Source organism: Bufo gargarizans, chromosome 7, assembly GCF_014858855.1.
Source record: "Bufo gargarizans isolate SCDJY-AF-19 chromosome 7, ASM1485885v1, whole genome shotgun sequence".
In the NCBI taxonomy this organism is placed as follows: domain Eukaryota; kingdom Metazoa; phylum Chordata; class Amphibia; order Anura; family Bufonidae; genus Bufo; species Bufo gargarizans.
In genome coordinates, this window is record NC_058086.1 from 183356090 (window position 1) to 183372719 (window position 16630).

Genomic DNA, 16630 nt, shown 5'->3' on the forward strand with positions numbered 1-16630 from the left:
TTGAGCTGCAATACCAAGCAGAGCCACTATACAATGGACGGCGCTGTGCTTGGTAAGCTGTGAGGAGACCATGGCACTCACAGGAGCGTTGTGGCCGCATCTAGCAGCAGATTGGCGGGGGTGCTGGGAGTCAGGCCCTCACCGATCTGTACTGATGACCTTGCCAGAGGATGGGCCATCAATATCAAACACCTGGAAAACCCCTTTATCCAAGACTGATCTGATTGTATAAGAGGCTCCTGTCGCAAATTTCGGTTTCCAAACAAAGAGTGCATATACATTGTAAAAACGACATTGGAAGCCATGCAAATAACACTGGTGAAATATCTCCCGAGTGCACATAGCCGGCCACCAAGCACACACAGGCAGAGATCTTCCAACTGCTTACCCACTAAGTACACCAAGAACCAGGTTAAGAACGAAAAAGGAGCCAAGGATAATAAGACTAACAAAATAGATCCATGGCCACTCACATCCTATGGCATCATTCACCTGTAAGAATGCAAGGAAGCTGGTTACAGTCTGAATATGTACTGTGCAGCAGAGACCAACCTTCAGCCACCATGCAACATGGTCTCCACCTCCCAGCCTAATGAAGGACAGGAGAGTCAATGATACTTACCTTGGGATCTTAAGCATTTTCTACACACAATTTTAGGAGGAAAGCTTGTCCTAAAGACTCGTTATCAGCTTGGAACCTATTGTACGTGTTGGTGGTGGCGGAGCGTTGGCCTTTGCTTTCATAAAAGAAAAGACACGTGCTTACCCGCTTAACACACCAAGAACAAGATTTAGCACGAAAAATGACCCAAAGATGACGAGACTGACAAAATAAACCCAAGGCAATTCAAATCCCATAGCATCATTCATCTGGAAGAAACAAAAGGGACTTATAGAAAGAATTTGTTAGAACAAGCAGGGTATGAACAAAACGAACACAGCAAAACCTCGATTTGGGATGTTTACCATGTCATAGGTGGTAAACGGCATATCTGAGACCATACAGAGCAGGAGGTAGAATATTAAAATAAGTAAATCAATATATTTTATTAATCCTACTTCTGTATTTGGCTGGTATCATACAAGCTTCTATGGTTTATGAAACACAGTCTGTGTGACGGACGAATTTCCTGGACTGATTACGGCTCATCTGACCAGAACTCACAGCATCATCATGATCCACCACGCTTTGAGTTCCATCCTAACTGCTGGTCTACTGTCCAGTACACACATGATGCCAATGAGCATTGGACAGTAGACCTGCAGTCGGGCAGGAACTCTATGATGCAGTGAGTTTGGGTCAGGAAATGCGCCCGTCACACAGACTTGTTTCACAGACCGAGCATACTTGTATGAAACCAGGGTTGCTGAACCCTCCAAGGAGGACTGAAGGCGTGACAACTCTTAGGAGATTACTGGGATTCACTTTCATTAGGAAAATGTTGACGGTTTGGAAAAGCCGCTCTCACCAAATTTAAAGTGCTCCCGTGTCGCATCTCTAAACGTTGCGGTCTAACTGATGGACTTCCCTCCACCATAAATAGATGAGAGTGTCCATCGGTGTGCTGTCCACATCCGTGTGGTGATCACGCAAATTAGAACATGTCCTATTCTTGTCTGTTTTGCGGACAAGAATAGTCATTTCTATAATAGGGGCTGAGGAAAGTGGATCCGCAGTTTGTGAACAGCAAAGTACATACAGTCATGTACATGAAGAATATCACATAATATTAGCACAATGCACTTCCCTGTGGCACAATCTCATCAGCCGAAAAAACAGATCTCATAGGGTTTTCCGTGGAATTTCTGATGTGTTCATCATGTGTACAAAACATCTGAGCAAGGGATACTTTAAATAACCAAACTAAACATTTCTAAAGATATCAGAATCACTTCTCACCATTTCTGATAACCACTAGTCTAGGACCATGCAGAGTATATCACAGTGGACGCATGAAGAGATCCTCTGAAATGTCAACAGAGGGACTTGATGTTTGTTTTTTGTTTTTTGGTCTGGTCTCAGTTCTCAATTAATTTTAGGCATCTATTCTCGGAATGATTCGTTTTAGGGGTCTTAGGGGTCTGCATGGAGTCTGAATGAGTTTAGGATCTGATCTAGGGTCTAAATAAATTTAGGGGCTGGTCTAAAGTCTGGCTGAGTTTATTGGTCTGGGGTCTTAAAGAGCTTAGGGATGTGGCATGGGGTCTAAATGAGTTTAGGGATCTGATCTGGAGTTTGAATGAGTTTACAGATCTGACCTAGAGTCTGAATGAGTTCAGGGATCTCATATGGGGTCTGAATGAGTTTAGGGGTCTCATATGGTGTATAAATGAGCTTAGGCATCTGGTCTGGGTTCTGAATGAGTTTAGGGATCTGATCTGGAGTTTAAATGAGTTTACAGATCTGATCTAGAGTCTGAATGAGTTCAGGGATCTCATATGGGGTCTGAATGAGTTTAGGGATCTGATCTGGGGGTCTGAACGAGTTTAGGGATCTGATCTGGGGGTCTGAATGAGTTTAGGGATCTGATCTGGGGGTCTGAATGAGTTTAGGGATCTGATCTGGGGGTCTGAATGAGTTTAGGGATCTGATCTAGGGGTCTGAATGAGTTTAGGGATCTGATCTGGGGGTCTGAATAAGTTTAGGGATCTGATCTGGGGGTCTGAATGAGTTTAGGGATCTGATCTGGGGGTCTGAATGAGTTTAGGGATCTGATCTGGGGGTCTGAATGAGTTCAGGGATCTGATCTGGGGGTCTGAATGAGTTTAGCAATCTGATCTGGGGGTCTGAATGAGTTAAGGGATCTGATCCGGGATATGAATGAATTTAGGTATCTGGCCTGGGGTCTGACATGGTTTACCCACAAACTAATAATAATAAGTTGCTTTTCTAATAATAGTTTGTCTAATAATAATAATAAAAACCTTGATGTAAGTTCTAGAAAGTTTTTGAAACATTTAAAACACAATGGCACATTTATTTAGACGGACATTTTAGATGCTGGTCTTAATAACCCCTATAAGCCTGCGGTAGATTGCCGAATTTATGTAGAGGCGCCGGCCTCTACATAACTTTGGCGTATCCAGCGCTGATTCTAAATGTAAGACAGCTTATGTACATTTAGACCATTTTCTACTCTTAAACCAGGCATAGAAAATGATGAATAAGATGGGCCTACTGGTCCCCTTCCCATCCCACACCACGACCACTCTTTTAGACCTGGTGTGAGCGGGGAGGAAATTTCAGATTCTGCTGCACCATAGAGTGCAACAGAATCTGCGCCAGAAATGCGCCACAAAAGTGGCGTATATCTGGTCATACATGACCCCCACAATCTTTACTGTTGGTGTTCAGATTGTCACCTTACTGCAAACGCAGGTAGGCGAATCATTACTAAAAACGAAATGAGTAACCTCCTGTATACTGATAATCATATTCACTGTCACTTACTTAATTTATTAAAAAATGAAAGTAGCGGATGTCATAATGTGGCATCAGAAGAAAATACAGTATGCAATGTAAATGAGGATCCTCGGTCATCTAATATGCTCCTGAACAGGAGGATGGTATAGGGATTCACTGCTGAGAAGATTGAAAGAAGACGTCTAATGTCTATGGGATTTTCAAGGCTAATGAGCCATATGCTGTCCGCAAAAATACTGAATGCTATCCGTTTTTTTGCGGATCCGCAAAAAAATGGATCCGCAAAAAATCGGATAGCATTCAGTATTTTTGCGGACCCATAGACTTCAATGGGCGATGTCCTGATTTTAACGGACAAGTATAGGACATGTTTCATTTGTTTTGCGGAACCGTGGAATAGAAAAGGGCCCCATAGAAGGGCCCCATCTAATCCGCAAAAAAACTGACCCGCATTTTTGCGGATAGCATACGGCCATCTGAATGAGCCCTAATGAGAATTATGACCAGTTATTTTCTAATCTTAACCCATCACATCCAACCTTTTCAGATAAATGAATCTAAAGGAAAATCTCTGCTTAGGTCTCAGGCTGTATTACAGCTCAGTCCAACCTCTGAATTTTACAAAAATGTAGTACAGAAATTTAGGAATGCAGATGTTTTTTCTGTTAGGGCTCATACACATCACCGAATGGCTGTGGTACCAGCAAACAGCGGATCTGCAATACACGGGCACCAGTTGTGTGCACTCCGTACTGCAGATGCGGGCCCATTAACGTAAATAGGTCCACAATCCGCCAGATATGACCAAAGATAGGAGTTTACCTATCTTTTGTGGAGCAGAGGCACGGAGCGGAAGCCCATGGAGGCACTAAAAAGCGCTTCCGTGGGCTTTCAGGTCCGTGCCTCTGCACCGCAAAAAGATAGAACATGTTCTATCTTTGGTCGTATCTTGCGGATCACGTACCAATTCAACTCAATGGGTCCGCATCCTCAAACAGTGTATTTGCGGTCCGAAGCATGGGCACGGGGCCATTACGCTCGTGTGGGAGAGCCCTCAGGTGGGAGAGGACCACTGACCACATAGATGGGACCCATATACCTTGTATGATCTGAACACAATTTACATCTAGATATCACATAGATGTCATGATTAATAACTGCCGCATGCCTAGCTTAGCTTTTTAGGGGGTGATCTTGAGACAAGATACAAGCTAAAGACAAGAGTGGTGAGAGAATCCCATTTTTCTGTTGTGATTTTGAGACACCCTGTATATCAGCCCTCTGTCATCGAGAGCTGAAATATGAATTATGTTGGCTCGAGTCCACATCTCGCTGTATTCCCTGCTTGTTCAGGACCCCACAGATTATGTAACATTCATTTTCAATCTGATGTATTGTTCGCATTCTAGTTTGATAGTATATACAATGCATTCAGAAAGTTTTCACAACCTTTCACATTTCGTGATCTTGCGGCCTTGTGCTAAAATAGTAAAAAAAAATTCAAGTCTATCCCCATCATTCTGCACTCAATTCCCCATAATGAGAAAGTGAAAACAGTATTTTAAAAATGTTTCCAAATTTATCAAAAAACAAAAACAAAAATTTCACATGGACAATCGTATTCAGAACCTTTGCTATGACACTTAATTTAGCTCTGGGGCCTCCCGTTTGTCTTGGTCATCTTTGAGATGTTTCTACACCTTGATGGGAGTCCACCTGTGGCAAATTCAGTTGATTGGACATGATTTGGAAAGATACACCCCTATCTATGTAAGATCTCACATCTGACAATGCATATCAGAACATGAACTAAACCATGAGGAGGAAAGAACTGCCTGTAGAGCTTAGACACAGGATTGTGTGGAGGCACAGATACAGCCTGTAGAGCTTAGAGACAGGATTGTGTGGAGGCACAGATCTGGAGAAGGGGACAAACAAAAATTCTGCTGCCTCCATAATTCTTAAATGGAACAACCAGGACTCTTCCTAGAGCCGGCTGCCCTGCCAAAAATCAGCGGGAGGGGCCTTTGCCTAAGAGAGGTGACGAAGAATCCAATGGTCACTCTGGCTGAGCTCCAAAGATCCTGTGCACAGATAGGAGAAAGAGTAAAACATGGTGGTGTAGCAGCATCATGTGGGGGTTGTTTTTCAGCGGCTGGGACAGGAAGACTGGTCAGGGTTGAGGTAAAGCTGAATGGAGCAAGGTACAGAGATATAATGAAAACCTACTCCAAAGTGCTCTAGTTCTCAGACTGGGCCGATTTACCTTCTAGCAAGACAATGAGCCTAAGCACAAAAGGAAGACTACCAGGAGTGGCTTAAGGAGAACTCTGTGAATGTCCTTGAGTGGCCCAACCAGAGCCCTGACTTAAACCCAATCAAACATCTCTGAAGAGACTTGAAAATGGCCGTGCTCCGACAGTCCCCATCCAACCTGACAGAGCTTGGGAGTAGGGATGAGCGAATCAAACTTCGGATCCAAGATTCAAAGATTCGGCTGGTACCTCAGTACTGAATATGGCTTCGAAGCCAAGTTTTAAAATGATTTTCAAGTTGAAAAATCTATTTCCGAAGTTATTCACCGAAGTCCCACGAGACCTCGGTGATAACTAATTTCCCACACCGGAGCCCATATATTTGAATGCTGTGCGGAGACGAATGTCTGTACAGCATTAAAACAAAGTTTTGAGCAAATCGACTTCAGATCTTGAAACCAACGGTCAATTCGCTCAACACTACTTGAGAGCATTTGCAGAGAAGAATGGCAGAAAATCCCCAAATCAAGGTGTGAAGACCTTGTGGCATCATCCCCCAAAAAGAGTGGAAGTTGTAATCACTGCCAAAGATGCTGAAGTCCGGAGTGAAGGGTCTGAATACTTCTATCAATGCAAGATGCAAAATGATGGAGGGGAAACGTTTTTTTTTTTCTTAGCACAAGACCACAACATGACAAAATGTGAAAAAAGTGAAAGGGTCTGAATGCACTGTACATGTACACAGCAGCATGATGTTCAAGGCTGTTCTCATCAGGCCTTGCCAAAATGTGGCCTCTGGGGTGATCCACTGATGGGACGAGCAAATTGACAAATTCCATATTTAAGTCAGTCCTCCTGGACCTGTGAAAGAAAGAGGGAGGAAAACTGGTTGTCACCGTTAAAGGTTAACTGGATATTTATCACCTATTCTGGGGGTTCCTCAGTGATCACTAGAACAAGGGGCTAGAGCTGCACATTTCCCCCTCGCTGCACAGTAGTGAATGAAGCGACGGTCGAGCATGCACTTGGGGGCTTCTGTCAGCCCCATAGACAGGGCACAAGCTCAACCACCCTGTCCATGGAGTTGGCAGACTGGAGCTCCATTCAAAATGCACACGGAGGAGAAACATGGAGTCTGGGACCCTGCATTTTAGTGATCAGTGGGGATCTCTGCCATGGATCCCCCACCGAACGGACATTTACCGCTTAACCACAGGGCAAATGTCTCTTTTGAATATTCTTGATGCAGTGGAATGTAAAAGTCAACCAAGCTTCCATCATGTAGACTTTGTGCACTGTACATTTCTGCTAACTTCTGTAAATTACTTTTATGCATGTGAGTATTTTTGACGTCAAAGGTTTATAACTTACCCAATATAAAACATCAGTCCAGCCCTCCATGGTAATACACTGGAACACAGTTAACATTGCAAAGGCAAAGTTATCGAAATTGGTTATTCCCCCATTAGGTCCGGCCCATCCACTTTTACATTCTGAACCATTTACAGGACAAACGCGCCCGTTCCCTGAGAATGCACAGGGCGCAGGTTCATCTTCGGCTAGCATGTCTGTGGAATGAAGAGCAATGAATGAGAAGTTACATCTACCCTTGTCATTCAGGTACGCTCATGCAAGGAAGATAATTATTCATGCACGGCCATACAAGGAAGACAAATCATTCAAGCATGCCCATACTGGGAAAATAATCACATATGCATGCTTATATAGGGGAAATAATGACTCATGCATGCTCATATGGAGAAAATAATCACATATGCATGCTTATATAGGGGAAATAATGACTCATGCATGCTCATATGGAGAAAATAATCACATATGCATGCTTATATAGGGGAAATAATGACTCATGCATGCTCATATGGGGGAAATAATGACTCATGCATGCTCATATGGGGGAAATAATGACTCATGCATGCTCATACAGGGACAATTATTATTGAGGCGGCGCTCACACCAGCACTGCTTCCTCTTCAAGATTACACTGCATGTTGTCTCGCCTGCAGCGGCGGTGCAGGGTAATTACAAATGCTTGTTGGGTTCAAGTGAATGTACCAAGCACTTGTAATTACTCTGTGCTGCCACCGAGACTTCTGAGATGACACGCAGTGTAATTTTGTAAGCACGGCCACCACTGGTGGATTGCAGGGTGGTCGTAACCCCTGGACAAGAGCAGCGTATAATGTGATGGAAAAAATCAAGCCAGCAAAGGAGGCAATATGGACAATCACGATACATTAGTAAGTGCCTTGTATTAAAGGGGTTATCCGACCCCTGAAATGCCCCCCCATATGCCCGGTAATGAACTTACCTTGCTCCCTGGCACCTGCCCAGTTGCTGCTCCCCGCCCCGCTGATGAAAACATCCAGCGTCGGGGAAGGGGGGGATGGTGGTTAGGGGGTTGTGCGGTGCAGCCAATAGCAGGCGGTGACAGGGACGAGCCTCCCTAGCATTATTTGCGATCCTAAGGAGGCTCATCCCCATCACCGCCTGCTATTGGCTGCCCACCATCCCTCCCCCCGACGCCGGATGTTTTTTATCCATGTGACAGGAAGAAGCAGCGGCGGCCGTGCTGGCTTCAGAAGCGAAGCAGATGCTGGGGAGCGAGGTAGGTACATTGTGTGTGAGGGGCCCGGGCATATGGGGGGCACTTCAGGGGTCGGATAACCCCTTTAACTTTCTCTACAGGATAAATGCCATTTGATGAAGTGAGACAACCCCTTTAAAGTAAATTATCATCCTGTCTCTTTGAATGTGTTTTCTACGTTTCTTTCACTTACCAGAGCCAATGAAATAACAGGATTTGTGCATTTTCCCAACAAAAAGCTCTAGTCCAATAATAGCATAAATAATAATAACAAACAGGACCAAAAGAGCGATGTGCAGCAGGGGAACCATGGCTTTAATTATGGAGTTCAAGACAACTTGTAAACCTGAAAGGAGAAAAGCCATGCAATTATATTCATGCCGTGAACATTTTGGGGCACATTTATTAAGACCGGCGTTTAGCCTTATAGCTGGCGGTGGATCCACCAAAGTTATGAAGAGGCGCCGGCCTCTTCATTACTTCGGCGGATCCACCGCTGCTTCTAAATGTAAGACAGCTTCCAAGTTGTCTTACATTTAGACCATTTTCTACGCCTAAAACAGGCGTGGATAATGGTAAATGAGACAGGACTACCGGCCTGTCCCCTTCCCCACTGTGTCCGCTTTTTTAGGCCTGGCGTGAACGGACCTTTGCGCTGCAATTGGCGCTAGAAATACGCCTAATTTAGGCACATTTAAAGAGGACCTTTCACCACTCCTGACACGCCTGTTTTAATAGCTACATGCACTCCCTATGTAATAACCATTCTGGAGCCTCTATTCTTATGGCTCTATGTTGTGTCATTCCTTTATTATTTCTACTAGAAGTTATGAATGAATTGCCATCAGTCTGCAGTAAGGTTACAAAGGGGAGGTAACCAGTTGGGGGTGTGTGCCTCCACAGTGTGAAAATTGCAGCACTGATTGGATAGAGTGAGGCAGTGCAGGTACACGCCCCCAACTGGTTACCACCCCTCTGTACCCTTACTGCAGACTGCTGGCAATTCATTCATAACTTCTAGTAGAAATAATAAAGGAATGGCACAACATAGAGCCATAAGAATAGATGCTCCAGAATGGTTATTAAATAGGGAGTGCATGTAGCTATTAAAAGATTCTCTTTGAGTTTAATAAATGACCCCCTTTGCGCATCATATTCAAGGCACGGTTTGACTCTTTTGGGCCCCAGTGACAGGGTTTAACTGGGCCCCCCACATACCTAGTGATATATATAGGTCATATACACTACAAAATATGGGATATCTACAAGTTACAAACAATGGTGCAGCAACCAGGATCTCACCCCATCACTGAAGCTGGACCCCAGCCCGAGGCAGCACACACTGCTTGTGGGCACCTCACCAATGAGGCCACTAGCTGCGGTGACACACATGACCCCACCCCCATCTGGAAGTTTACAGGATGGTAACCAGAAGACCTCTAAAGGGAGCCAGGGACTTAAGGTCCCAGAAGAGAGCGGCAAGGAACAGGTACTTTTTTTTTTCCACAAGGCTGGGGTTAACAGTTAAAAATAAAAAGAACACAAAACTGGACATCCCCTTTAAAGGGGATCTAGATTTGTGCACACAGGGTGTTCTTCCGTTGAAAGAAATGAATAGTGGCAACACATGACTTTCAGTTGCACGTGCCGTGGATCCACACAGAGGTTCAGCCCCATTTGCTGCAGCTAATCCTGCGTCTGCCTCCTTGCATAGAAATTGTGGCAAGAATTGACTTTTCAACCCTTTTTTTTCCCCAGCACACGCTTGAGCCGCCAATTTCCACTTAAATCAACGGAACGCTTATGGGAAACATGTTTTTACTAAACTTTCCATGTGTAATCTACCACTGTGGTATAACGTAATATCTAGCAGAGATTAGAGGAGAAATGACCAAGGACGCAGCTATGGCAAGCACAATGGAAATGCCTTAAACCCAAAATTCAAGCCATGCCCTTTTTTTTGGGTGTTCATTGATTCCTTTCCGTGCAGCACCCCATCAGGTACTTCCCCTGGCATAACACACTGGAGGTCATTTACAAAAGCTTTACGTCAGGTTTTTGCCATTGAGGATGAGCATTTGTAGAAACGCTTGTCCCTTATAATCTATAATCTGAGTGAAAGGTGCTGGCAATCACCCAACGAACCAGGAAACGGGTGATCAGACGATCATGACTTTTACCCGACACCTAAAACCATTGTTTCTGTGCTGCAGATCGCGCTGTGTGAACTGTGATCTGCTGCTCAAGAACCGTTATTTTCTAGGGGCACAAGCGACTGCTGCAGCGATCACTGGTTCCCAATCATCGGAGGCGACTTCTGTATGTAAACGCAGCCCTTATCTCCACTAACAAACAGGCAATTATCAGGAACATTTGGTTCGTTCCCAATTATTGCCTGAACTATCCATCCATGTAAAAGGACCTTAACGGGGTTGTGCGGGGATTTTATATTAATGAACTTTTGCACGATATTCAAATTTTTCGAGTTTCACCTGTACCTACCTAGCAGTGTGTAAAGGCAGGATTCTCACACCACCTGCTGTGGTTCTTGACTAGCTTTCATTTCCAAACAACTTTAAAAGGAACGCCCTGGGCAAAATATACACAGTGGTGGTCATTTACTAAAGACTGGAGTCGTGTTAAAGGGGTTGTGTGGGGATTTTATGTTGATGACTTATCCTGAGGATGAGTCATCAATATCAGTTCGGCGGAAGTCCCGTTACCCCCGTTGATCGGCTGTTTGAAGAGAATGCAGCTCTCATGTGAGCGCTGCTGCCTGTTCAGGATTACACTGTCTCGGCGCGCAGTGTAATTATTAGTGCTAATCCCATTTACTTCAATTACACTGCGCCACCGTTACAAGCAAGATGACGCACAGTGTCACCTTGAAGAGGAAGCAGCGCTGACATGAGTAGTGATGAGCGGCAGGGGCAAAAATTCACTATTTTTTGTGACTATTTGTCGTATATTCGTGAATTCGCAATTATTTTCTTGATTGCAAAAATTGGCAATGCAATACAGGCGTGGGTCACTTTTGCTACATTTTTCAAGCTGCTAGAAGTTTCCTAAAACAGGAGAAAATGGTTGGTACAGCAGAACATTAAAAATGGCTTTATATGCAGATAGAGTGCTCTCATATATTCGTGATTGCGCTAATCAGCAATTAATGATGCGCATATTTTGGCGCAATACGTGAAACTTCACATTTTAGCAGGTCTGACCACATATTACTGATTGGTGCAAGTATTGTTGTGACATCTCAGCACTATGTCTGTAGCATGTCTGTACGGACAGCAGAACCTATCAGCTCCACTATATCAGGATATAACCTACACGGACTGTCTCCCACTATCTGTATTATGTATATGAGCTAACTATCTAATGTAATCACACAGCAGAGCACAGAGCACAGCAATGTCACTGCTGTCTCTCTCAGAACTGCAAAACTGCTGGGGAGGTTCTTATATAGTAAGGGGGAGGCAACGTTCCTATTGGTTGCTAGGGATGTTGCTAAGCTCAGACAAAGACACTGCAGCCTTCTCATTGGCCCACAAGCCAGAAGGGAGGTTACTGATGAAAAAAAAAATCTAGAATATTCAAGAATACAAATATATATCACTATATTCTAAATATTTGCAAATTCTCGAAGTGGCGATATTCGTTATTAAAATCTGTGATTCGAATATTTCACGCCCAACACTACACATGAGCACTTTGGTCTCTTTAAATAGCTGATCAGCAGGGGTGCCGGGACTTGGCCCTCCGCCGATCTGATATCGATGACCTATCCTGAGGATAAGTCATCAATATAAAATCCCCACACAACCCCTTTAACACGGCTATGTGAAACTCCAGCCTTTAGTAAATGACCCCCACTGTGTATATTTTGCCGAGGGTGTTCCTTTTAAAGTTGTTTGGAAATGAAAGCTAGTCAAGAACCACAGCAGGTGGTGTGAGAATCCTGCCTTTACACACTGCTAGGTAGGTACATTACAAAATATAAGTTACCAATAAACAAAGCACTTACTGGGCACACCAGACACTAATCGAAGGGGACGTAACACACGAAAGGCTCGTAGAGCTTTCACATCAAAACCACCAGATTTCCCAGTCGAGTGAGTTCCTCCTTCAACTTCTTTGGTACCAAAATTAAGTTGCTCCAAAGCTACACTAAACAATCTACAGCAAAAAACAAACAATAAGTCATTAAAAAAGACGTAAAATTTCAAATATGATAAGAAAAGCATAGAATTATTAAATTATGGGATCACTTTTGGTGAACCATGGAGAATAAATTAAAGGGGTTGTCTACATTAGACAATCAATAGAGCTCTTTGACAATAAGATAACCACTTTGGTGTCTCACAGAGATCAGGCATAATCTGTTGGGCCACCCGGTAGCAAGTGTTCAGTTGTGCAGCGCCACCACAGGAGAAATGTGGCATTACACAGTGCCCACTGATATCATTGTGCCGTCTGTGGCCTGATGTCCCAGGCCCACAATAAGAACTGCTCCTGACTAGCTCATAGATGTTGTTCCTATGGACATAGTAAGATTTTTTGAGGGACTCGTACATTGTATAGGCTTGTTTTACGGTTAGATAAATACAACTTTGGTCCCGTCTTCATGTTTTTTATGTTACCCAATCTTCCTGTCATCTTCCTCTTCCTGTTTCTCACTACATCCTTGAGCTCCATCAGTCTCTACCCAGTAAACCTTCTAACCAATGCCCAAATGGCACGTTGATGACTGCGCATGCGCACAGCCCATGAACGTTACAACATTGGTGATGTCACATACATTGGAGGAAGCAACAAGTGAGAAAAGATCACATGTTTGATGTATGGCACGTGGTCTGCAACACAAGAGGAGGTGTATCTCGATCGATACGTTGTTGCAAGAACATCAAAAAGTTGACTAATAGTAGATCGTGAAATGCTTTGCAGGAAAAGTTAGTCACAGAAAACCCCTTTAACTCCCTAGAATTCAGAAAATCAGACAACCCCTTTAGGCCTCTTTCACACTGGCGTGTGCGCCCCGTTGCCGTATTGCGGACCGCATTTGCAGATCCGCAATACACGGGTGCCGTTCAGTGGGCATTCCGCATCACAGATGCGGACCCATTCACTTGAATGGGTATGCAAATCCGGAGATGCGGAATGGTGTGGAACGGAACCACGGAACGGAGCCCTACGGAAGCACTACGGAGTGCTTCCGTGGGGTTTCGTCCTGTACTTCTGTTCCGCAAAAAGATAGAACATGTCCTATCTTTTTGCGTAACGGCCGGATCGTGGACCCATTCAAGTGAATAGGTCCGTGATCCGCTGCGGTTGCCCACGGACTGTGTTTGTGTATTGCAGGCCGCAATACGGCAACGGGCCACACACGCCAGTGTGAAAGAGGGCTTTAAGAGATGCTGACAGTACTAAGCAATAGCAGTAGTAACTTTTCTGGAGATTTTATGATCAGGAATAGCGTGAACATGAAGTTTTATTCTACCAGATTCTGCTTCATTTATACTAATTCATGACCAGGTGAATTTATGCATTTTTTTGTAGTACAGGCAACTTTGAAAGCAATAACTTTTTTTTCAGTTCGGTTATGTAAATCATTTTGGTGCTTTTTTTTTGCAATAGATGCAGCTTTATTTTTAAGTCAATTTTATTTTTTTGTATTTATTTTTTCCATAACCAGGAAAAAGAGAAAAAGTCTGTTTTCCACATTTTTTTTTAAATCAATAGTACAATGTACAACTTTAATAATGTATGGGTTATGCTAGATGGGACCAGACTAGACGCTGCAGTGTGGCGCGTGGTGGCATTTTTTTTTTTTTTTTTAATGTGTCACTAATTATTTATTAGTTTACACTTTGTCTCCCCCCAACCCCTTAAATATGGTTATACAAAACCTTTGGGGGCCATTTAACGAGGAAACATTTTTTATGCAGATTTCTCCTGCAACTGGGACTGACATAGAAGCCCCAGTTACAGGAAGACTACAGCCCCACAGAGCATGTACAAGGCTGTAAAACCTCACTGCAGAGCTGATCTGGGTCTGCTAAGACCCAGCAGCTCGTGCAGGTACATAGCCCCTGGTGATCAAAGTAAAGGTAATGCCTTCATCATCTACTTGTCCCAAGCTCTAATTACATAAAGTAAACCAATTTTAAACCACTTCAACTAAAATGAACGCTCATTATACACACAGTAACATTAGTGATCAATAGATCACGTCACAGCTAATTCAGAAAAACAAGCACAACTGAACGCTTATAGGATTGTTGTCCAATTTCGTTAATCAATCCTTCACGATCTTCACATTTGGCCCTTGTGTCTCTAAGATTTCTCCTAATGGTGTGTGCAATAAAAATTGACTTTATTTGCTCTTGAGGCAAGAAAGTGGATTATTGGTGACTTGAATTGAGGCTTGAGCTTGAGAAATAAGCTCCAGCAGTTACTTTCTATGTGATGCAGTCCCTCAGGTTACTGCCTCAGGAGTTTTAGCGGACACGTTGGAAAATGCTATTATAGGATGAACGCTGGCAGCTAGATCAGAGTAGATGTTGATCTTAAAACAGAATGTGTCAGAGCCAGGGCCCGTAACTAATGGCAGTCTCCGTTTAATTTGATCATAAACATTTTCGCTGGGTTCCACGATCTGAAGCTTGTAATATATGTTATAACATTAAAGGGCATCTGTCAGCAGTTCTGTACCTATGACATGGCTGACCTGTTACATGTGCACTTGGCAGCTGAAGACATCTGTGTTGGTCCCATGTTCATATGTGTCCGCATTGCTGAGAAAAGTGATGTTTTAATATATGCAAATTAGCCTGTAGGAGTATTCGTCATTACACTTCACTTCCGAGACGATGTGCAGTGTAATGGAGCGGCGCCTCCTCTTCAAACAGTTGATCGGTGGGGGTTGCTGGGTGTCGGACTCCCGCCGAACAGGTATTGATGACCTATCCTGAAGATAGGTCATCAGTATATATGGCAGGACAACCCCGTTAAGTGTACGTCCACATGGGCAGTATACGCTGCAGATTTCTGTAGTGCGATTGTGGGCAGAGATTTTGCACTGTTTTACAGTAGCAGAAAATTGGATGAGGTGTAAAGGGAATCTGTCACCCCGATCATGGACCATTATCTACAGTAATACATGAGTAGTACTGCGCATATAGAGTACAGATCACCTTTCTTTTTTTTTCCTCCTGCCCCCCGTTCCCCCAATGTCAGCAGTCAGAGCTGCATTGAAATACGTTTTCAGAACTGCTGTGCATGCGCAAAAGGGTACTCTATATTATTTTACACAGCACAGCAATCTGGATTGTGTATTTCAGTGCACCTTTGGGTGCTGACAGTGGAGGAACCAGGAAAATATTTTAAAAAAGTGATCTTTTTCCTATTTTCCTATCTGGCCATTTCCACGGTAAGATGAGACTAAGTGCCGACCTCAGATAGCCGAGCTTACGGAAACTGCCAAGCGGGCCGGCGCTCCACTTTTTCCGTAAGTGAATGGAAGCTAGGTAGACGGGTTACGGAAATAGCGTAGCTTGCTGTGCTATGCTGTTTGTGTAGCTCCCATTCACTGCAATGGGAGTTATAAATAAGAGCAGAGCGCAGGACCACTCGGCAGTTCCAGTGAGCCCCGTTCACCTGGAATCGGCACTCTGTCCCGCCTCGCCATGAAAACGGCAAAATGGAATAACCCCTTTAACCAAATCTAATCTACACGCTGCGTTAAAATCCATCTGGAATTCGCATGGAAATTGATGTACAGTTAGGATTTTAAATCTGCAGTATGTCGATGTATGCTACGGATTCCCAGTTTGGATTTCACCCCTTGCAAGGCAATCTGCAGCAAAATCCACATGTAACACATTTTTCCAGCACCTGACCATTACAGTTCACCTTCATTCTGTGCACTGGATGTATTTGAATCTCATCGAGGAAAAAACGGACATGCTTACCCTACAATGACTATGACAAAATCCAGTAAGTTCCATCCATTTCGTACATAAGCGTTGGGATGCATTACTAGTCCATATGCGATTATCTTCAAAAAGGTTTCAATGGTAAAAATGATGAGGAAGGCATACTCTACTTTTTCCTAGAAGAAGAGAAAACTCAGTTAGAGGAAATCATGATATCAACAGTGATATATACGTTTTACGGACCGACAAATATACCCTCAATCATGTTATTCGAGGACCCGCCATGTCCTCCAACACACGCAGTTACCATTGCCTGGCTGTGCTCCACAGATTCCAGAGCAACTGGTGCCGGTAGTTTTGGCTCCTGCTACGTTATTCAGGTCGTGTACTGTCAATGCGGTATGAACCA

General features: G+C 43.8%; 1 protein-coding gene across 5 annotated transcripts in view; it reads right to left on the reverse strand.

The window, feature by feature from the left end:
- Positions 1-16630, reverse strand: part of CACNA1D (calcium voltage-gated channel subunit alpha1 D) — a 312213-nt gene that overhangs the window by 152930 nt on the left and 142653 nt on the right. For 3 of the 5 annotated variants that reach the window (XM_044301156.1, XM_044301154.1, XM_044301152.1), the window contains exons 4-8: positions 16258-16397; positions 12312-12463; positions 8478-8630; positions 7051-7247; positions 767-870 (exon numbers count right to left, since the gene is read on the reverse strand). In XM_044301156.1, the coding sequence (XP_044157091.1) occupies positions 767-870; positions 7051-7247; positions 8478-8630; positions 12312-12463; positions 16258-16397 (746 nt within the window). Of the gene's footprint in view, positions 1-388; positions 493-766; positions 871-7050; positions 7248-8477; positions 8631-12311; positions 12464-16257; positions 16398-16630 lie in introns of all 5 variants that reach the window. The other 2 variants (XM_044301155.1, XM_044301153.1) reach the window with 1 other exon arrangement.